General features: G+C 40.9%; 1 protein-coding gene across 3 annotated transcripts in view; it reads left to right on the forward strand.

The window, feature by feature from the left end:
• dis3l2 (DIS3 like 3'-5' exoribonuclease 2) overlaps window positions 1-22,763 on the forward strand; it is a 437,600-nt gene that overhangs the window by 180,696 nt on the left and 234,141 nt on the right. For all 3 annotated transcript variants that reach the window (XM_070883462.1, XM_070883465.1, XM_070883463.1), the window contains exon 10: window positions 10,643-10,722. In XM_070883462.1, the coding sequence (XP_070739563.1) occupies window positions 10,643-10,722 (80 nt within the window). The remainder of the gene's footprint in view (window positions 1-10,642; window positions 10,723-22,763) is intronic.

Here is a 22,763-nt window from a genome sequence, read left to right on the forward strand (position 1 = left end):
GGCAGGGGGATGGGAACCTATGCAGGGAGACAGAGGGAAATAGAGGGGGGCAGAAGCAAAAGATAGAAAGGAGAACAGTAAAAGTGGAGGGCAGAGAAACCCAACGCAAAAAAAAAAGGGCCACATTACAGCAAGATTCACAAGTGTCAAAGTATGTTAAAAAGATAAGCCTGAAGGCTCTGTGCCTCAATGCGAGGAGTATTCGGAATAAGGTGGATGAATTAACTGCGCAGATAGCAGTTAACGGATACGATATGATCGGCATCACGGAGACATGGCTCCAGGGTGACCAAGGCTGGGAACTCAACATCCAAGGGTATTCAGCATGTAGGAAGGATAGACAGAAAGGAAAAGGAGGCGGGGTGGCGTTGCTGGTTAAAGAGGAAATTAATGCAATTGTAAGGAAGGACATTAGCCTGGATGATGTGGAATCGGTATGGGTGGAGCTGCGGAATTCCAAAGGGCAGAAAAAGCTAGTGGGAGTTGTGTATAGACCACCAAATAGTAGTAGTGAGGTTGGGGACAACATCAAACAAGAAATAAGGGATGTGCGCAATAAAGGTACAGCAGTAATCATGGGCGACTTTAATCTACATATAGATTGGGCTAACCTAACTGGTAGCAATGCGGTGGAGGAGGATTTCCTGGAGTGTATTAGGGATGGTTTTCTGGACCAATATGTCGAGGAACCAACCAGGGAGCTAGCTATCCTAGACTGGGTGATGTGTAATGAGAAGGGACTAATTAACAATCTTGTTGTGCGAGGCCCTTTGGGGAAAAGTGACCATAATATGGTAGAATTCCTTATTAAGATGGAGAGCGACAAAGTTAATTTGGAAACTCGGGTCCTGAACTTAAGGAAAGGTAACTTCGACGGTATGAGGTGTGAATTGGCTAGAATAGACTGGCAGAGGATACTTAAAGGGTTGCCAGTGGATAAACAATGGCAAACATTTCAAGATCACATGGATGAACTTCAGCAATTGTACATCCCTGTCTGGAGTAAAAATAAAACGGGGAAGGTGGCTCAACCATGGCTAACAAGGGAAATTAAGGATAGTGTTAAAACCAAGGAAGAGGCATATAAATTGGCTAGAAAAAACAACAAACCTGAGGACTGGGAGAAATTTAGAATTCAACAGAGGAGGACTAAGGGTTTAATTAAGAAGGGGAAAATAGAGTACGAGAGGAAGCTTGCAGGGAACATAAAAACTGACTGCAAAAGCTTCCATAAATATGTGAAGAGGAAAAGATTAGTAAAGACAAACGTAGGTCCCTTGCAGTCGGATTCAGGTGAATTTATAATGGGGAACAAAGAAATGGCAGACCAATTGAACCAATACTTCGGTTCTGTCTTCACAAAGGAAGATACAAATAACCTTCCGAATGTACTAGGGGACAGTGGGTCTAGTGAGAATGAGGAACTGAAGGATATCCTTATTAGGCAGGAAATTGTGTTAGGGAAATTGATGGGATTAGAGTCGATAAATCCCCGGGTCCTGATGGTCTGCATCCCAGAGTACTTAAGGAAGTGGCCCTAGAAATAGTGGATGCATTGGTGATCATTTTCCAACAATCTATCGACTCTGGATCAGTTTCTATGGACTGGGGGGTAGCTAATGTAATGCCACTTTTTAAAAAAGGAGGGAGAGAGAAAGTGGGTAATTATAGACCGGTTAGCCTGACATCAGTAGTGGGGAAAATGTTGGAATCAATCATTAAGGATAAAATAGCAGCCCATTTGGAAAGCAGTGACAGGATCAGACCGAGTCAGCATGGATTTATGAAAGGGAAATCATGCTTGACGAATCTTCTGGAATTTTTTGAGGATGTAACTGGTAGAGTGGACAAGGGAGAACCAGTGGATGTGGTGTATTTGGACTTTCAAAAGGCTTTTGACAAGGTCCCGCACAAGAGATTGGTGTACAAAATCAAAGCGCATGGTACTGGGGGTAATGTACTGACATGGATAGGGAACTGGTTGGCAGACAGGAAGCAGAGAGTCGGGATAAACGGGTCCTTTTCAGAATGGCAGGCAGTTACTAGTGGGGTGCCGCAGGGCAGTGCTCAGTGCTGGAACCCCAGCTCTTTACAATATACATTAACGATTTGGATGAAGGAATAGAGTGTAATATCTCCAAGTTTGCAGATGACACTAAACTGGGTGGCGGTGTAAGCTGTGAGGAGGATGCTAAGAGGCTGCAGAGTGACTTGGACAGATTAGGTGAGTGGGCAAATACATGGCAGATGCAGTATAATGTGGATAAATGTGAGGTTATCCATTTTGGGGGCAAAAACATGAAGGCAGAATATTATCTGAATGGCGGCAGACTGGAAAAAGGGGAGGTGCAACGAGTCCTGGGTGTCATGGTTCATCAGTCACTGAAAGTGTGCATGCAGGTACAGCAGGCGGTAAAAAAGGCAAATGGTATGTTGGCCTTCATAGCTAGGGGATTTGAATATAGGAGCAGGGAGGTCTTACTGCAGCTGTACAGGGCCTTAGTGAGGCCTCACCTGGAATATTGTGTTCAGTTTTGGTCTCCTAGTCTGAGGAAGGACGTTCTTGTTGTTGAGGGAGTGCAGCGAAGGTTCACCAGACTGATACCAGGAATGGCTGGGCTGTCATATGAGGAGAGACTGGATCAATTGGACCTTTATTCACTGGAGTTTAGAAGGATGAGAGGGGATCTCATAGTAACATATAAGATTCTGACGGGGCTGGACAGGTTAGATACGGGAAGAATGTTCTCGATGTTGGGGAAGTCCAGAACCAGGGGACATAGTCTTAGGATAAGGGGTAGGCCATTTAGGACTGAGATGAGGAGAAACTTCTTCACTCAGAGAGTTGTTGACCTGTGAAATTCCCTGCTGCAGAGAGTTGTTGATGCCAGTTCATTGGATATATTCAAGAGGGAGTTAGATATGGCCATTACGGTTAAGGGAATCAAGGGGTATGGAGAGAAAGCGGCAAAGGGGTACTGAAGGAATGATCAGCCATGATCTTATTGAATGGCGGTGCAGGCTTGAAGGGCCGAATGGCCTACTCCTGCACCTATTTTCTGTGTTTCTATATTCTATAAGAAAAATACAAAGAAAATCATAGAATAGCTTTTTTCAAAAGAAACTGGAAAGGTTAGAAGGTATTGTTTTGTCTGACTTCAGTACTTGGACTTATTCTCAAATACAAATCATAGTTTGTTATCCAACAGTAGCTTGTGGTTTCGTCTGTAAATTGAACCATCCATTTCCTTAAATTAGCATTTAGGTATGATGTTTCTGCAGATTGTATCTCAAGCCCATTTGTATTTAGCACAACACTTTGTTAATGCATTTACATAATTAACAGGGATGCACAATACATTTATCTGCAACATTTAAAGACATATGTGGATGGTTTGGTATTCCCATTATAGAAACATTTTCCATTTTAAGGCAAATATGGAATTCCAGCACCAAGCAATGTTTTAATGGTTCATTAAAAGTAATGCTGTTTTTTTGCTTTGAGTGAATAGATGTATTAAATGTGCACGTTTCTTTTTGTTACAACTAAGGTACGATAGAAAAAGATAATTTGTTAATATTTTGTGCAAAGGGAGGGCACTGAAACATTTTCATTTTTTCTGTATTCTTGAAATAATTAAAAGAATTGATCTTATCGTTTTAACCCCTTGAACAGTTATTTTTTTCATTGCCAAAGTAGTTAGTTAACTTTTCAAAATTAAATCCATGATGATTGTTTTTAAAAAGATTTTTGGATCGTGACATTTGGGACTGGAAGGCCAGCACGCCCACATACATAACTCAGGTGCTATAGAACAGTCATTCCTTGTTTCCAGTAATGCTGTGGCCATGGAAACATTGTACATCTAACAAAACAGATTATGTTTTCTTTTAAACAAATGTAATTTAAAACACTGTTTTTAAATAGTGTCATTCTATATTAATCAGATTACAGCTGAATTGCATCTGCATTGTAACCTGGTGAACCTCACTTAGTACTACAAAAAACTTTTGGCCCAGAATACCACGCACTATTTTTGTTTCAATTATAACAATATATGCTGGTCGTAAAACATGAACTTTTTAAAACTTCAAAGGAAAGCACTTTTTGGGTATTTGTTATTGTCATAGGACTGCTTATCCTAAATTTGCAAAAGATTGTTGTTTTTTTTTACTAGTTTTAACATTTAATATTAAGTTGAGATATTATTTGATTCTAGTTCTGATTTTGTAAAACTGTTTGCATTATGTCCAAAATAAATATAAATCTAAAACTTTGTAGATTTTCTTGAAGACTTTTGATTGCTGTTTCAAATTTCACATTCAAATTTTAGCTTTGAATGTGTTTTCTGCCAGGAATTCTGGGTAATGTGTTCCTTTTCATCTCAATTGAATGCAGTGACAGATAAGCCCTTTGCAGGAATAGCTGGATGTGTTCATATGCCTGATTATAGACGTTCCAAAGCCGTCTTCTACTGCATATCATAACAGACGTGCATGGACAAAATGTTTTAAAGACAGACTAAAGGCTACGAGTATATTTTTGTTGTCATTGTTATCCAGTGTTTGAGTTTAGTGTCATCATATTCTTTGGGAACTTAGTGATACAAATTTTCAACACTGAATAGGTTTTGACTTATGTGTAATACCACTGAGATTGACTAGTTGTAATATGTGGTACCCAATTTTCTTTAATTGTCTAATTTCTTGCTACATGACAACTTTTTGTTCAGTGCAACAGTCCCCCACAATGGGCCAGAATTTACTGTAAAAATAACGGTGAGGCCGATGGCGCTCAATTAATAATGCGCAAATCGGTCAGCAGCTTTAGGCGAGCGCAGATGCGCAGTTAAATAAAGTATTACAAAGTATTTACAGCACGGCCATTCAACCCAACAGGTCTATGCCGGTGTTTATTCTCCATTGAACCTCCTCCCATCCATCTAACCCAATTAACATATCCTTCGATTCCTTGCTCCCTCATGTGTTTATCTAGGTTCGCCTTAAATCCATCTATGCTATTCGCCTTAACTACTCCTTGTGGTAGCGAGTTCCACATTCTAACAACTCTCTGGGTAAAGAATTTTCTTCTGAATTCCCCATTGGATTTATTAGTAACTGTCTTATGGTTATGGTCCCGAGTTCTGGTCTCACCCACAAGTGAAAACATGGACCAGAATCTTCCCAGCCTGGGAGTGCGGGTTTGGAGGTGGGCCCGCTGTCAAAATGGCTTTAATTGACAGCGGGTCAGGATCCCGCTCTGAACCCGTCATGGTGTGAGTTTCTCAGATGTCAGATCAGCGTTTGGATAGCAGACCCGACAGCAAGCAGTGGGACAGGTAATTAACATCATTAACAAGTACTTAAATGCTAGTTAAGTGACTTAAACGCAGGCACTTACAACTTTACCAACCTTTTGATGGCTTTGTCATCCCTTGGGTTTCATGCCAGGTAAGTGTGGTGGGTTCTCAGTGACTTTCTATTGCTTTGGCAAGTTTACAGCTGTAGAAGTGGTATAAAAGCTACCATTTCACTGCTGTTCACTTTCCAATGTCAGAAGCTGAAGCCTTCAGGTTTTGGAAAGGATTTGTGAGCTTAATGCACTTTGGAAGTGTTTGCAGTGAATTCTCCATTCACTGTCACCTTTTTTGAGCAACCTCTCTCATCATTGACCGATCACTTCTGTCATCTCAACCTCACCTGCTATCTATTCTAGCAGCATCGGTGCCCTTGAAAAAATCTCACCTTGGTCCTCAGAATCCCACCACGATCAGCCCCAACATCACTAAACACACCAGCATCACTACCAACAACACCAACCTTCTCCGCAATCACTTGATGCTGCATAGTACACAGGACCCGACCACACTGCTGCCCCGGAGGCCAGTGATGGCCTCACCATGGCCACTTTTACTTCACTTCATGCTGCACACCCTGACTACCACATGATGCGCCAGGTTTGCACCACCCCACACCAGCTCCATAAAACATCGCTGCAATGCCCAACCCATTCCTTTCACACTCATCACCATTGTGGTGGGGGGAACCCTAATGTCTCACCATTCACTACAACTCACTAAGCCACTTCCAGAGGTGCTCACAAATCTGTCCAAGAACGCAAGGTCCTGGAAGTAAAGATTTCAATGTTTGACAATACATCAACATTAATTATACATGAATATTGGCTAAAGGACCCAAATTGCCTACCTTTGTGTGTTGTTAGTTGGCATGATTGGACAAGGATGAGGGTGAGTGTGAGGGCTGGCTCGTGAAATGGGGGACTGATAATGTCGATAGATAGAGAGAGAGAGGGATGGGTGCAGGTGTAAGGTAAGTTAGTGTGAGAAAGGATGTGCAGGGGTAGAGTAGGGAAGGCAGACTGATGGGGATGTGATGAGTGGCACAACAGGATGAGGTTGAATTATGGCTTTGCTTTCTATTCATTGTTTTTTGCTCAACGAGGAGCGAGGTAAGGAAATCATTGAAGGGTTTGCGCCACTGCAGCCTGGTCCTACTAACGACGTCCCTGCTGCGTTCGTGTCCTGGGGAGGTCCCTTCCGCCCAGAGGAAGGGAAGAGGACCTCCCTGCGTGCTGTGACTCCCTCCATAAGCATCTGGAGGGAATCGTGGGAGAGCCTGGGTGCAGCCGTGCACCTCTGTGCAGTATTTCTCAGTGTTTGCAGCTCCTCAATGATGCAGGACACTGTCAGAAGAACTGTCAAAACCATTGTGGGCATGGTCCCTTTAAGGAAAACAGTTGATGACACGTCATCAATTGACGTCATCAGAACGGCTTCCTCTTAATTGGCCGGGAAGCTCGCAGGACGGGCTTAAGAAGCCCAATCATGGGAAGATTCCAGAGAGATAGCAGATTCGAGTCGGGAGCGGGCTTTCAACATACCACCTACCCTGGCCGCATCGATCCCACCGTGTGTGGAGAAATCGTGGCTATCCTCTCTTCGTCTACCTTATCCAAACCCCTTCATAATCTTAAAGACTTGTATTAGGTCATCCCTCAGAGAAAAAACCCTTTAATCTTTCCCAATAGGTATAACCTCTCAGTTCTGATATTTTAGTAAATTGTTTTTGCCTGTGTCCTTTTTATAATATGACCAGAATTGTTCACAGCACTCCGTGTGATCTAACAAGGTTCTATACAAGTTTGACATCACTTCTTTGCTTTTCAGTTCAATCCTTGTAGAAATGAACCCTAGTGCTTGGCTTGCTTTCCTATGTCCTTATTAACCTATGTTGCTACTTTTAGTGATTTGTGAATGTGTACCTCTAGACTGAGGTAAAAGTAATGTAATAGGTAAGGTGAGTTTCTGCCATCATGACTGCTTTCTATTCATTATTTTTTGCCCAATGAGGAACGAGGTCATGCTAAATTTAATTTTAGGTTAGGAAATGGGGCATGTGGGCAATACAAAGGTCAGGGAACATCTAAGGAACAGCAACTATAACATTATTATGGGTTGATACAGAAATTGAAAAGTGTTGGAAATAGTCAAAGATAAAGGTACTTGACAGGAGCAGGCCATGCAGCCCTTGAGCCTCTTCCGCCATTCAGTTAGATCATGAGTGATCTATATCTTAACTCCAATTACCCGCCTTGGTTCCAAATCCTTTAATAACCTTACCTAACAAAAAATCTATCAACAATCAGTTTTGAAATTTTCAATAAAACTAGCCTCAACAGCTTTTTGGGGGAGAATTTTCCAGATTTCCACTGCCCTTTGTGTGGAAAAAGTGCTTCCTGATTTTACTCCTGAAAGACCTAACTCTAATTTTAAGATTGGGCTCCCTTGTTCTTAACTCCCCCACAAGGAAATCGTTTCTCTGTATCTGCCCTATCAAGTCCTTTAATCATTTTAAATATCTCCATTCGGTCACCAAGCTCAAGGGAATACAAGCCAAGTTTATGCATATTTTCACCCTTGAAGCCTTGGAATCATTCTGTTGAATCCAAGGCCAAACAATTAGAGGATCCTGCTCCCCTCCCTCCACCCCACGCTTGGCATTGCTCCTACCCACCCACCCGCCATCGCCATCTCTACACCCTCTCTAAGGCCATGACTTCCTTCCTAAAGTGTGGTGCCCAGAATTGGATACAATAGTCTAGCTGATGCCTAAACAGTGATTTGTAAAGGTTTAGCATAACTTCCTTGCTTTTGTACTGTTTGCCTCTATTTATAAAGCCAAGGATCCCATATGCTATTTTTAACAATTTTATCAACTTTTCCTGCCATCTTCAAATATTTATGTATGTGAAGCCCCAGATTTCTCTGTTCCTGCACTCACTTTAAAATTGTTTATATTGCTTCTCATCTTTTTTCGTTCCAAAATGCATCACTTCACACTTCTCTGCATTAAATGTCATCTGCCATTTTGCCAGTCTGTCACTGTCCCCTGCAGTCTGCTATTATATTCCTCACTGTTTACTATGTTACTGAGTTTTATGCCAAGTTTTTGCCTGAAATAAAGCTTGAAAATTCAGTCTAATTTGTTTCATAGTCTTGGAAAAGGCTAAGAAATTTTAAAATCTTAACAGGATGAGATAAACACTCTTTACTTCAAATCTGGGGTGCACATGCCCAGAATGAACAGATGAGTTGAAAACTCTCAACTTTTCAGGTAATAAAATGTCCAATTGAAGTCTAGACTTCTGAATCAGATTGAATCCTTGTAATAAAATCTGTCTAGCAAGACACTTAAAGGCACAAAATACAACAGTGGGTAAATTTAATCATTTAAAAACATTCTAAAAAAGTAACAATTTTCCATATATCAAAACCAAACCTAATCTATATTTTGTCTAGAAAAGTGACTCTTATAGATGTTTGCTAATGTTGTAGAAAAAGCTCTGTTAATTAAATCAGCTTAACTTAATTTTAAAAGATGAATCTTATAATTGGCTATGTTAACTGTTGACATGCTGTACAGGGGGGTAAAGTTTAACAAGCTATGTACTGCACTTGTCAAAATTGAGTGTTGAATGTGGTAGAAATCTCATAATGGAGCCTTACTATGATGAGTGAAATAAGTAGTAATTTTCAAAGGGAATTGGATAAATACTTGAATGGAAAAAATTGCAGAGCTATCGGGAAAGAGGAGGGAAGTGGGCGTAGTTGGATAGCTCTTTCCAAGAGTTGGCACAGGCATGATGGGTTGATAGGCCTCCTGTGCTGTACCATACTATGACTCTATAAACACTGCCATAGATCAGTTGGGCCGAATGACCTAGTTCTGTACTGTAGATTCTATGTTTATAATTTTCCGTAATGTCCTGCATTCTGAACCAGACCAGCTTTCTATGATTAAAACTAATCATTATAGTACTTCACTAGCTCAGTGGGTAAATGTAGAAGGTTGTGTGGCATTGAGGCATCCAGACTAGAAACAACAACTTGCATTTGGTGCCATTCGCAAAGGGGTGCTTAACAATGAGGACACAGAGCAAAAAAAAACAAATTAATGGGAGAAGAGGAATTGGCCGGCAGAGGAGTAGAGGATTGACATCCTGGCCCTGACGGAAACTTGGCTGAGGGATGATGACCCCTTACCTTTAAACGAAGCCTCCGAATGCCGGCAGCCCAACCTGAAAGGATCATCAGCAGGTCAGGGCCTTCAAAGGAGCGTACCACTTCAAGGTATAGCGTGTGCTGGAGAGCGACGGCCGTGAAGAGGGCGACTGGATTGGACGTCTCCAAGGTCCAGGTTGCTGATTGGAGCGTGGGCAGGTACAGCAGGAGTGGAGAGGTTGGGGTGCAGGAGCGGCGAGTGGTGCAACGTGATCGGGGCCCAGGAGAGGCGTGAGTTTGGGGCCCAGAAGAGACAAGAGCCCAGGGGCAGCACGGGCCAGCCCACACAGCGATATGCGTGCGCACTAGGTCCATGTAGCAAAGTTGGTCTCCAGTCGAATTGGTTAATTCTTGCCACTGGACCAAGACCTAGCTCTGTCAAGCTCGTGTGATAGCTGGTGTGCAACGGCCACCACACGTGAAAAAAAATCCACGCACAGGCATCTTCCACCCTTCAGCATGTAGTTCGGGACCTGGAATATTAGGTCCTTCATTGAAACAGCTGCAAACTCATTCCTTTTTGGCGTGGAAATCGGCGGTCCCTCGATACGATAGTGTCAAGAAACTATCTTTAGGAAGCTATCTTTTCTTCCTTTATCTTGCCTAATTAGTCCAGCTGAGATCAATTTAATCTCCAGCTCCCCACCCCAGTGGAAGTCAGTATCAATTTCAAGCAGGAATGGGAGTGAGTATTGTCATGCCCTATTTGAGAATCCAAAACTCTAGTATTGTAGTTACCAAGATAAAATAGCTAAAATCTATCTTTGAAGAGTTAATATTCTAGCAAGTGGCATTGCTTGTGCATTGAAGCTTCATATACTTTGTTGGATCTGTACGGTCACAATCACACACTATTTTTTACCTCAACATTTTTCGAGTTTCAAAGTTGCGATTGACAAAGCTGGATTTCTGTGAACAATTTTTGAAAAATTTACAGAAACTATTTGTTTTTAAACATCTAACAAATTCCTGTGTAGTTTACCAGAAACTTGTGTTTGCTTTCCTTTAGTCAGTTATCAGTTTCTGCAAGATGAGATAAAACCTGCCATTTTTTTCGATAGGAAAGAGTGCATATTCACGATTGATCCAGCCACTGCTAGAGATTTGGATGACGCACTATCTTGTCGTGAGCTCCCAGATGGTATGTTTTTTGCCACTTTTATCTTTTTGAAATTCATGAATGAATGAAAATTTGATATTTCTTTGTATAATGTTTGAAAAAGAAACAAAGATATAAGGACAGTAAAACCACAAGACTCTTGGAGTACCACCAGGAGACAAGTGCAGCATTTCTTTTATCATGACTAAGGAAAAAACATAACTTGCAGGCAAAGAAGTTCGAAATAAGCAGTCTGTCATTTTGGTGGAAATAAAATGTATATTTCCCTGCCGTCTCTAGAATATTCTATTTGATAGTACAGTACTTGTGGTAGTGTATACATGATTTTATACATTTGCCTTTTTTTTTTAATCAAGACTATTGCAAGTGTGAATGACTATTCATACTCTACATAATGTTGCATAAGGCCATAAGCTATCTTTCAAGAAGTGACTGTTAGCTTGAAGGTCTCATTGGAGCATGTTCAAATGAAAATAAAAAGGAAAATTGCAAATGCTATTAATCTGAAACAAAAACACAAGATGCAAGAAATACATAACAGGTCAGACACCATCTGTAAAAAGACCAGACTGGTTATGACCTTTTGGGTGTGTACCTGTCAAAGGCATCATAACCAGTCTTTTCTCATTACAGCTACTGACTGAGCTATTTATTTCCTGAGTGTTATATTATAAGTGAATATAGTCCAGCTATTTAGCTCTGACTGATGTAGTAGACACAGAAAAAAATTACATTTGTCATGGGCCTGTTCAGGAAAAAATTACTATTTAATTTCCATGCCGTAAGACTGTGCGTGGCACTGCTACTGTAATTGTAAAGCAATGTGACAATTACTTAAACGAGTTGATCTGCTGTGGCATTGCCAAAGTGAGTCAGAAGATAGAGTCCGTCACTAACGATTAGCTGATGTCCTGGTGGAGTTGTTGACGTTGTCTATTTGAACTGTATCCTGCCTGGTAGTGTTGTTGTGTTCATGATGGTATCCGGCTGTCTCATAATCTTAACGTATTGTTAAATAGCAAAATTTTGAAATGATATAAATAATGGAAGATGTAATTTGGACAAAAAAATAAATAAACTCATGATTATGATTTACCTCATTTAGTTTTGATTAAAAATAAAATAGTTAATATGTAATCAGGTTAAAAATGGAAATTATTAAAATGTGAGATAGAAAAATATTTAAGTGCCGAATAATCTAATGGAACAGAGGAAAATGTTAAAATAACTATTTTTAAATAAATTGGATGTGAATAGTATTTAATTTGTATTGAACTTTAAATGAATATATATATTTATGTAAATTGAAAATTTTAACGAATTGATATGTGGAGAGGTTATGAGAGAAAATTGATTCCTTAAATGGTTAAAGTATTAAAAATTAATAGGAAACTGACCAATAAATTAAGAGTTGAAGAGTTAAATGGAGAGAGGTTAAAAAGATAGCAGGTAGAGCTTTGGAGTTCTGTTCTCGGGAGCTACTTTAGGCAGGCTGGGCCTGGAGAATGGATTTCAGAGTAAAAATGGATTAAAAAGAGGGTAAAAATTTATCTACAACATATTAAAATGAAGAATAAAAATGTAGTGTTTAATAAAAAAGATGTAAAACTACTTTTAATATCCAGGCAGGGTGGTTGAATTGTTTACAGCATCCTAAGACTGGGAAGACTTTGAAGTTGTGTAATTTACTGTGGGGAATTGGAGCTTCTGAAGTTCCCTTTAGTGGTAGATGTGCAATTGATACTATAACTGGGACCCCCAACAGCTGATAATTGCTCACTTAATAAATCCTATAAGAGTGCCACCGAGAGGCAAGATCGGAAAAAATGACTAAAAAAAATGTGTATGACGCAGTAGAAAAACTCAAAGTGAATGGTCTTTGTTGAATTCAAGTGACTTCTGTTCAGTAGAGAAATCATGCAAACAAAAAGCAAATCTAAATAAGAACAGAAAATGCCAGAAGCACTCAGTAGGTCAGGTAGCATCTGTGGAGAGAAGCAGAGGTAACGTTTCAGGTCATCAGAGAAATCATGGATACTGGTTCGTCAAGTGAAATAGTAGGGTCCACCCTCCAAATTTGTAACAAGCCTTTCTGCTTTGTGTTCATGGAGGAAACCTCAGACAGCCTTGCACTGTTAGTGCCTCACCAGCTTGCCCTAAAAATTCAGTGCTAAGATAAACAGAAGTAACTGATAAAAAAGTGCGGGTCAGGTGGAAAGGCAGTGAAACAAGCCAAAGACGTGGATCCCTATAGATTGCATCTTCGAGTAGCTTTGACGTGTTCCAACAGGCACCTTTAGTGACTCCTTGGAAACTAGTATTACACTTGAGGATTGGAGCAAAGGATATACTACACCGATCTCTCTTTTTAAAAAAAATGACAGCGATAACATAGGGAGCTACAGTCCAGTCGGTCTTACATTTATTGTAGGAGAAGTATTAGAGACAGTCTATTGGATCTGAAGGTGATCTACCTGTATAAATACCGAGCCCTGGTTATATGCAACTTTGCTGTTGAAAGAAATTATAGAGTCAATAACAGAAGCTCTGGCAACAATTTTTTAAATTCTCCTTATATCGGAAAATTGTGCCATGTGATTTGGGTTAGTAGCCAGTTTGATTAGAGCTCCACATTTGAATATAGTATTGATCATTGAAATTATTATGATTTTATTCTTTGTCAGAAAAATTTAATTTGAGTAACAATTATGCTTTGAAGTTCAAGCATGCAAATTTGATGATTGCCCTTCTACTTTCAGTGTTGTAGATGGGACAGCCTAAGGTGTGTCATCTTCATTGTGTTGTAGAGCCACCTAGTGGACTACTGATGTAATAACAATAAACCAAGTACTTTGCACAGTTATTACTCAGAAGCCATGTTGTACAATTGTGTGTGTATAAGCCTTGTCCCAATCACAGATTGGCGATGAGAGTGCAATTTTCAGATTCCCTAGCTGAAATCTTTCTTGGAGGATAATCCTGCTAACTGACGGAGAGACTGTTAGAGGTTCTTTGTTTTGCAGAAAAGTTTCCTAGGTAAATTTCGAGCACTCGTGGCTGAATTGTCAACATTGCCACAATCCAGATAGCCATGCCTATGGGAATAATAGGGCGCTTGGGTGAGTTCCATCCTGACTGAGAGACTTTCGGAGCGAATGTGGAGCGTTAAAAAATGTTTTTCAACACCGATAGTATCGTCGAAGTCCCTAATGATGTAAATCGGTTTTAGAAATGAAACCGGCTATTTTCTTGACTGAAGCAGGCCCCGAGGTGTATGAAACCCTGAAGAATGTGCTTGTTCCCGCCAAACCGAAGGACACGCTACTGAAGAAGATTTAACCAAGTTAAAACAGCACTACAGTCTTGGAAATTGCTGAAAGTTACTGTTTTGGTACGCGCGATCAATTAAATGACAAGGATACCACTAAGTACATTGTAGCTTTAAAAAAGCAATCCATTATCATTTTGGAAACTTTCAGGACCAAACTTTGCGTGACTGTTTTGTTTGTGGGTTGAAAAATGAACGTATCTCAAGAAATTGTTGATGACCCCTAACTTGACTTTTCATTTAGCGTGTCAGACAGCTATGTGAATGGATATGGCCGACCAATACTCGCAAGAATTTTGCACCATTTCCAGTCGTCAGACAACTGAGGTGAATCGGCTACAGGGTTAAAGTAAAAGGTAGTTGGGCCCTAAGGCCTCAGCAACTGACTATGGTAATAGTGCATTGAAGTCGTGCTATTGGTGCCTGGGACAACACCCTGCTCAAAGCTGTCCATATATGAAGGCAGAATGTTTCTACTGCAAGAAAACTGGGCATCTTGCGAAGGCGTGCCTACAGAAGAGTAAACCGACTGGCAATGCTCGAAGTAGAAATTGCCAGACATTACATAGCGTTGAAGAGAAGTAGCAGAATGAGGAGTTTCTGGAGGTTCACGTCATCATGAGCACAAAGGTATCTAACAGTGATTTGCGAGGTATTGTCATCCTAGTAGACGCCACAGGAACCAGGGTACCCATAGAAATCGACATTGCTGCATCCGTGAGTTTAGTACCGGAATCGCTATATCTCGACAAGTTGAGCAATTATTGACTTGAAAAATCGAAGATAAAGAGCTGTGATACAGAGCAAATCCCTGTATTAGGAAGTGTCACCGTACCAGTGAAATACAAGGATCAATAACAGAACATACCTCTCACAGTTGCGGCAGGAGACAAGCCTGCCTTGATAGGTAGAAATTGGTTGGGATCACCTGAAGCTGGATTGGAATTAGATTTTTCTTGTGGAAGCATAATTTGTATCGAAAGATAATGTCATCAAGCAATATCCGAAGGTGTTCCGCGAAACAGGAAGTCTGATCCAGGACTTCAAGGTGAGTGTCAGAGTGCAGAAGGACACAAGACCAGTTTTCTGCAAGGCATGTCCCGTACCGTATGCACTCGAGGAGAAAGTGGAGCAAGAACTCCAAAAAGACTAGAAACTGAGAATATTATCTCTAAGGTAGAACTGAGTAATTGGGTACACCCATTGTTGTTGTACCTAAGTCAGATGGTAAGGTAAGGTTGTGTGGTGATTATAAGATAACCGTAAACCAGGTTCTAGAGTGTAATCTACCCAATACGTTGCCAGATTTGTTCACAACGCTGATAGGTGGCCAGATCTTTTCAAAGTTAGAACTAACAAAAATGCCTACCTACAACTCGAGTTAGAGGAAGAGTCCAAGTCAAGCTTGACTATAAACACTCATCTAAACCTATATCAGTTCAATAGGCTACCATTTGGAGTGTCTTCCGCCCCCGCCATATTCCAGGGGAGGATGAATTAAATTTTGCAAGGGATTGAAGGGGTAGTGTGTTATTTAGATGATATACTCATTTCAGCACCAAATAGGCAAATCCATGATAAGGTGTTGAATGAAGTGCTCAAATGGCTAGAGAAGCACGGATCATGAGTGACTGCTGACAAGTGTGAGATGTTTCAAAACTCAGTGGAGTACTTAGGGCACAGATTAGACAAAGCTGGTTTACATCCAACCAAGGGAAAGCTGGATACAATCAGAAATGCACCCACTCCCAAGTATGTCTCTGAACTTCGATCATTTTTGTGTCTTTGAATTATTACAGAAAGTTCCTTCTAAATTTGGTTGCAGTGTTACATCCACTGAATGAGTTGCTGAGAAAACAGGTCCTTTGGAAGTGGTCAGAAGAATGTGACACAGCATTCAAAGAGTATAAAAGCCAGTTAGTAAAGAGTACCGTATCAGTTCACTGTGACATATCTAAGGAGATCAAGCTAGCATGTGACACCGCTCCCTACGGAGTTGGGGCAGTGATCTCTCGTGTACTAAATAGTGGAGAGGAGAGACTAATTGCTTTTATTTCACGCACTTTCCGTGCCAGTGAACAGAATTAAGTGCAGATCGAAAGGGAAGCTTTGACATTGATTTCTGGGGTCAAGAATTTTCACAATTACTTGTTTGGTCGTAGGTTTACTATTGTTATTGACCATGAGCCCCTGACAGCAATCCTCCATCCAAAATCCCCAGTTCCAACCTTAGCTGCAGCCCGAATGCAGAGATGGGCTTTGATTTTGTCAACATATATGTATGACATTGGTACAGACGATCAACTGATCACAGTAATGCTGATGCTATGTCCAGGTTGCCATCCCCATCACAAGTTACATCCAATAGGGAAGAAGTGTTCTATTTCTCATACATTAATGAGCTGCCATTTACAGTTGAAGAGATTGATAGGGCAACCAAACGTGACCCAGTTATGTCAAAGGTGTATGATTACAGATCAAATAGATGGCCAAACCAGGTATAAGAGGAAGATATTCATTCATACTTCGTTCTCAGGAATGAATTGTCAGTGGATAAAGATTGTATTATGTGGGGAGCAAGAGTGGTTATCCCAAATAGGTTCAGGTCTAAATTGTTAGGAAATCTTCATGACCAGCACCTGGGAATGTGCTTGACCAAGAGTTTTGCACGCAATTACTTATAGTGGCCAGGTTTAGATAGAGTACATCGTCAGTCAGTGTACAACATGTCAATCAGTGAGCAAGAAACCACCATCAGTACCATTACAGTTATGGAAATGGCTTCCAAGGGTATGGCAAAGGTTACATGTAGATTTTGCTGAGCTAGAAGGACATCAATTGTTCATAGTGATATAGTCATTCGACGTGAGTAGAGGTATTTCCGATGCGGATAATAACAATAAGCAAAACACTAGACAATTTGCAAAGTTTGTTTTCTTTCTATAGCCTCCCAGAAGGGACACATTATTGTGTCCAATAATGGGCTGCAATTTTGTTCAGAAGAGTTCACATAGTTGATGAGCAGAAACGATGTGAAACATACCAAAGTTCCACCGTACCACCTTGCTTGAAATGGTGCAGCAGAGTGCACTGTACAAATTGTTAAAGTGCCTTCATTAAGCAAATGTTGGATCCAAATCCAAAGAAACATCAGTTGCCGTTGGACCACAAATTGGCAAATTTTCTGATTACTTATCGGAATACTCCTCATACCACTACTGGTCAAAAACCAGCAGAATTTCTCAAAAGACAACCACGAACCAGCTTCTCGTTGTTGAACCAAACTTGGCACAGTCCGTAGAAGAGAAACAATCAAGGCAGAATGAGAAAGATAGAGTTGGAGAGAGAGATGTGAAGTTGAATCTGAAGGTTAGAGTGAAGATCCATCACCATAAATGGTTAAAATGGTTACCAGGAAGACATGTGGTCCTCGCATATATTTGGTCAAGATATTTGATCATGGAAAGGTTAGGTTTGTTCATCTTGATCATATCTTACCTACAGATGTGGAAGGAGTTGAAAGTTGAGATGATTCAATTTATTCTGATGAGTCAGATAGTTATGTTATAAGTAGAGTACCACTAGAAAATCGTACATCAGATGTACCAGAAACAAGTCCAAGAGACAGCCAAAATTTAAGTCTGAGTCCGAGTCAGGCAGACGAACAGTCTGAAAATGTAGAGTTTTCAAATGTAGATCAAGGGCAGCCCTTGGAGAAAAACTCTCCTCAGGCTCAGCCTAGAATGAGTCAAAGTCGTACAACAAGATTGGAAAGTTGTGTTCAAGAAAGAAGATATCCTCTACATATCTGTAAATATGAAAAATAAGTTCATATCTTTTGTTACAGAATTCTACATTAGAATTTGGAAACATAAAATGGGTTCTATTTGAGAAATGTGCATCAAGAGTTGTCATGTACAATGATTATTATGATTAACTACTTCAATAAGGAGGGAGAAGTGTTGTAGAGCCACCTAGTGGACTACTGATGTAAAAATAATAAAGCCACGTGCTCTGCGCAGTTCTTACTTGGAAGCCATGTTGTGCAATGGTTTGATGTTTTAATACGAATATCTGAACTTTGCATTCTCAGATTGAATTTTCATTTTCAAGGTATTGTTAGAAATACACTATTTATGGCTATCTCTGGTCACTTTAAATAATCAGGTTCGAGTGCAAATCAATATGGTGGATATGTTATGTTTAATCAGAGTTTAAGACGGAATATAACACATTAGTTATACAGCAAAATCATACGACCTTGACAAGTGAAAGCAGGAAAGGGGTACTGAGGTGAATGATCAGCCACGATATTGAATGGCGATGCAGGCTCGAAGGGCCGAATGGCCTACTCCTGCACCTATTTTCGATGTTTCTAAGCAGCTGATAGCGATCCGATCGGACAGACGGTCGGTACACGTGAGCAGTTCTCTGAGCGGCTTCTCATCCTTTCGTTTAGAGCCTCCCCTCTCCTCCATCTGTAAGAACAAGCTCACAAGCTCTTAGAAAGTTACTTTTATTCTATTTTTAGAGGTGGGTCTGAAATGAGATATTGCCAAAATCTTTTAGCCTATAGAGGTTCCCCTACAAACTCAGCATCCAAAGAGGCTTTGAGTTCTTTGTCTCGATTTTTGAATCAAAGCCCTCCTTAAAGATGTCTCATGATCTTGTCCACCATGTCTTTTCTGTTTATACTTTCTCAGGGTCCTTCCTTTTGGAATCTCCCTGGTCCCTATCCTCTAGGGTACCATTAATACAAGCCGAGCCAGTACTCTTTCAACCATGAGGCCCAAAGCAGAGCAATGTTACACTTTGATCGGTCATTACTTGTCTTTATTACCTCGTAAATTACTCCATTCTGAGATAATGTTTACTTATCTTTGCAAGCACTTCTGTTAAACTAACTTTAATCCCTACCTTAGCAGTATACATAAAATATATAAACAAGGTTCAAGTCTTAACTTAAAAACAACAACAAATAATCGCTTAGCAACAAGAAGATTGTATATAGTACAGAATACTATACCCTCCGCAGGAAGCAAAAACATTCTGGCCTGAAGAGACTTCTCGTCTCTAGTTCGAACACGATCATATAAGCACAGCATTATTCGCGCCTGGGTTTTGTCGCTTAACCATGTTTTTTTAGGTTTCTCTAGTTGATAACGGTATTCAGCACTGAACTAAATTTCAAACATCAGAGCTTTTAAGTAAAACAACTTAATACAAAAAGTGAAGTTTTTCTTCTGATAGTTGTCTTTACAAAATTTAATTTCCAAGTTTTACATTTACCTTTTGGTAGAAAGAACTGAGGAATACCTTTTCTGGACCTTTTCCAGAGCACTGGTTGTATAAAATGAATGGAAAGCAACATGCTGGACTTGTTAAATCTGGCAATGTTATGCAAGTTGCACCAAAGTCTTCTAATTAATTTAGAGAGAAATTTCTCATTCTGATTTACTGATGCATATTTTTCCTCATTTGGATTTAATGTGTCAGGTGTCCAACCAAAATGAGTGGTAGAAAATACAGTATAGAAGTAGAAAATAGACGAGCAGATTATGTGCGATTTCAAGTGCTGTTCTCATATTGGAGCTAATCAAAAGTTCTAAAAAAACATGTATGATTCCATTTTGTATCTTTTCAAAGTCATGTATCCTAAAAATACAAGACACTACATGGATCTCCAGACGTAAAGGAAGTGTCAGATTTTTAAATTCACAGTACTATGCATTGAAATTGCTACAAAATATCCAAGTTTACTGTTCTTGGTGTGGTGGGGAGAGCAGCTAGAAACTTGCAAGCTAATACAGATTGGATGATTTTCACAGGAATGGTGTGGTGTTTTTTCAACAGCTTTCAGAGAAACAGGATGCAGCTGGAGACAACTGTAAAACTAGAACGATATAAATTGAAATTGACCTGATAGTTGTTGGAAGGACAAAGATTTGGAAAATTGGTATTGGGATACTGACAAGCAACATAATTCCAAAAGGTTGATGCAAACTAGTTCAGCGGTTTAGTTCAGCAAGTGATAGTTGACTTTGTTTTTGGGATTTGTGTATGCAAAAGAGAGCTCTAGTTAACAACACTTTCTGAAAGATAATTCCATAGATAGAAGAGGCATACAAAGCTTCAGTGGTGGTATTCTTTAGGGACATTAATTAAGAAAGGATGTTGAAGCAGGTGCAGCAGCTCTTGTTTACCTTAAGTGCTTGTAGCTTCTGTGATATAGGGCCCAAAATTGCCCAGGAGTTGCTCAGTTTTTTTTGGAGCAACTTGATTTTTCTGAACTATCTTAACTATTCCCATTTTGCATATTCAATTTACACCAGTGTAAGTGAGTTAGTTAGGATTTTTTTTAGTTTTGTTTTGTTCAAAAGGGGACGTTATCAGCCACCTACGCCCATTTTGGCCATTTAAGCCAGTTTGGACAGCTAATAGTTGCCTCAAACTAACTTAGGCCAGCGTATGTGGCCACTTGTGGCTGCACGGAAAACCCTTGCGGAGAGTTAAGAAATCAGCGCAGGTACCCAGAGATGGGGGTGGGTGGGGGAAGGGAAGTGGAGAGGACCTTGCAAAGCACTAAACACCTTCACAACAACATTCAAGAAGCATAAAAACCATCAATAATAAATAAAAAAATAAAACTTAAGTCCTACCTTCCTAACTTGGCCCGGGAAGTCAGCGGGCCGACTCCGACTCTCTCGAGGACTGTCCGACTCTCTCGAGGACTGTCCGACTCTCTCGAGGACTGTCCGACTCTCTCGAGGACTCTCCGACTCTCTCGAGGACTCTCCGACTCTCTCGAACTCTCCGTCTCTCTCGAACTCTCCGACTCTCTCTTTCTCGAGGACTCTCTGAGGGACTTCACTTCACTTCTCCGAGGGACATCACTTCTCCGAGGGATTTAATTTTTCCGAGGGATTTAACTTTGAGGACTCTTCAGCTGGGGGCAGGAGCTACTGCGCGTGCGCGAAACCTCCAGTGCGCATGGGTTGAGCTGCCAGCACTGTTTTTTGCACAAGACCCTAGCTCCGCCCCCTAATGGACAGACCACGCCACGCCAAGCCATGGGAGAGGCCACAGAACGGCCAGAATCCGGGGAGATCTTTTTGGCACTGTTTTCACCCTAGGAATTTTACGCATCTCCGATGAATGCGCTGAAAAAAACGGGTGGGCCAAATTTGGGCCCTATAATGTTGGAACTGGCAGTTAGTCACATTTTTCCAGTGTTGCAGTGAATGGACTCTGACAAAGAGTAGGCTATGCTCAACTACTCAACTGATTTGTATGCCTTTGGGTTGTAATGACTGCTGAAATAGCACTCTATAGCTTGGGGAACAGTTATAATATTCCTTCACTGGACAGATATTTGTTTAAAGAATATTGAAATTGCTGAAGTGATTATAGAATTTAATTTTTTTTAATGATTTCCACTCTTAAAACAGCTTTTACAGCCATTTTTGCCACCTTGCTGCAGTTTAAATCGTGATTACGGTATCAAGAAATGGATTGCATACGGATGAAATTTTTTTTACATCCCTTGCAGAGATTGGTGGTCAACAACCACTTGTATTTATATAGCACCTTTAACGTAGTGAAATGTTCCAAGGCACTTCACAGGAATATTATGAGATAAAAAATATGTCGCTGAGCTGCATAAAGAGAAATTAGGGCAGGTGACGAAAAGCTTGGTCAAAGAGATAGGTTTTAAAGAGCGCCTTAAAGGAGGAAAGAGAGGCAGAGAGGTTTATGCAGGGAGTTCCAGAGCTTAAAGCCTAGGCAACAGAAGGCATGGCCACCAATGGTTGAGCGATTATAATCAGCGATGCTGAAGAGGGCAGAATTAGAGGAGTACAGACATCTCGCGGGGGGCGGGGCGGGGGGCATTATGGGCCTGGAGGAGATGACATAGATAGGGAGGGGCGAGGCCATGGAGGGATTTGAAAACAAGGATGAGAATTTTGAAATTGATGCGTTGCTTAACCAGGAAATAACGTAGGTCAGTGAGCACAGAGGTGTTAGGTGAACGGGACTTGGTGTGAGTGAGGACACGGGGAGCAGAGTTTTGGATCACCTCTAGTTTACGTAGGGTAGAATGTGGGAGGCCAGCCAGGAGTGCGATGGAATAGTCAAGTCTAGAGGTAACAAAGGCATCGATGAGGGCTTCAGCAGCGGGATGGGCTGAGACAAGGGCGGAGACGGGCGATGTTACGGAGGTGGAAATAGGCAGTCTTAGTTATGCTGCAGATATGTGGTCGAAAGCTCATTTCAGGGTCAAATATGACGCCAAGGTTGCGAACAGTGTGGTTCAGCCTCAGACAGAAATTGGAGAGAGGGATGGAGTCAGTGGCCAGGGAAAGGAGTTTGTGGCGGGGATGTAAAACAATGGCTTCGGTCTTCTCAATATTCAATTGGAGAAAATTTCTGCTCATCCAGAATTAGATGTCGGACAAGCAGTCTGACAATTTGGAGACCGTGGTTATGTCAAGAGAAATGGTAGTGAGGTAGAACTGGGTGTCATCAGCGTACATGTGGAAACTGACGCTATGTTTTTGGATGATGTTGCCAAGGCGCAGCATGTAGATGAGAAAGAGGAGGGAGCCAAGGATAGATCTTTGGGGGACACCAGAGGTAACGGATGCAGGAGTGGGAAGAGAAGCCGTTGCAGGTGATTCTCTAGCTATGAGTGCAGTCCCACCCAACTAGACGGCGCTGGAGAAGGATGGAACGG

The sequence above is a fragment of the Pristiophorus japonicus genome, chromosome 6 (assembly GCF_044704955.1).
Source record: "Pristiophorus japonicus isolate sPriJap1 chromosome 6, sPriJap1.hap1, whole genome shotgun sequence".
NCBI lineage: Eukaryota > Metazoa > Chordata > Chondrichthyes > Pristiophoridae > Pristiophorus > Pristiophorus japonicus.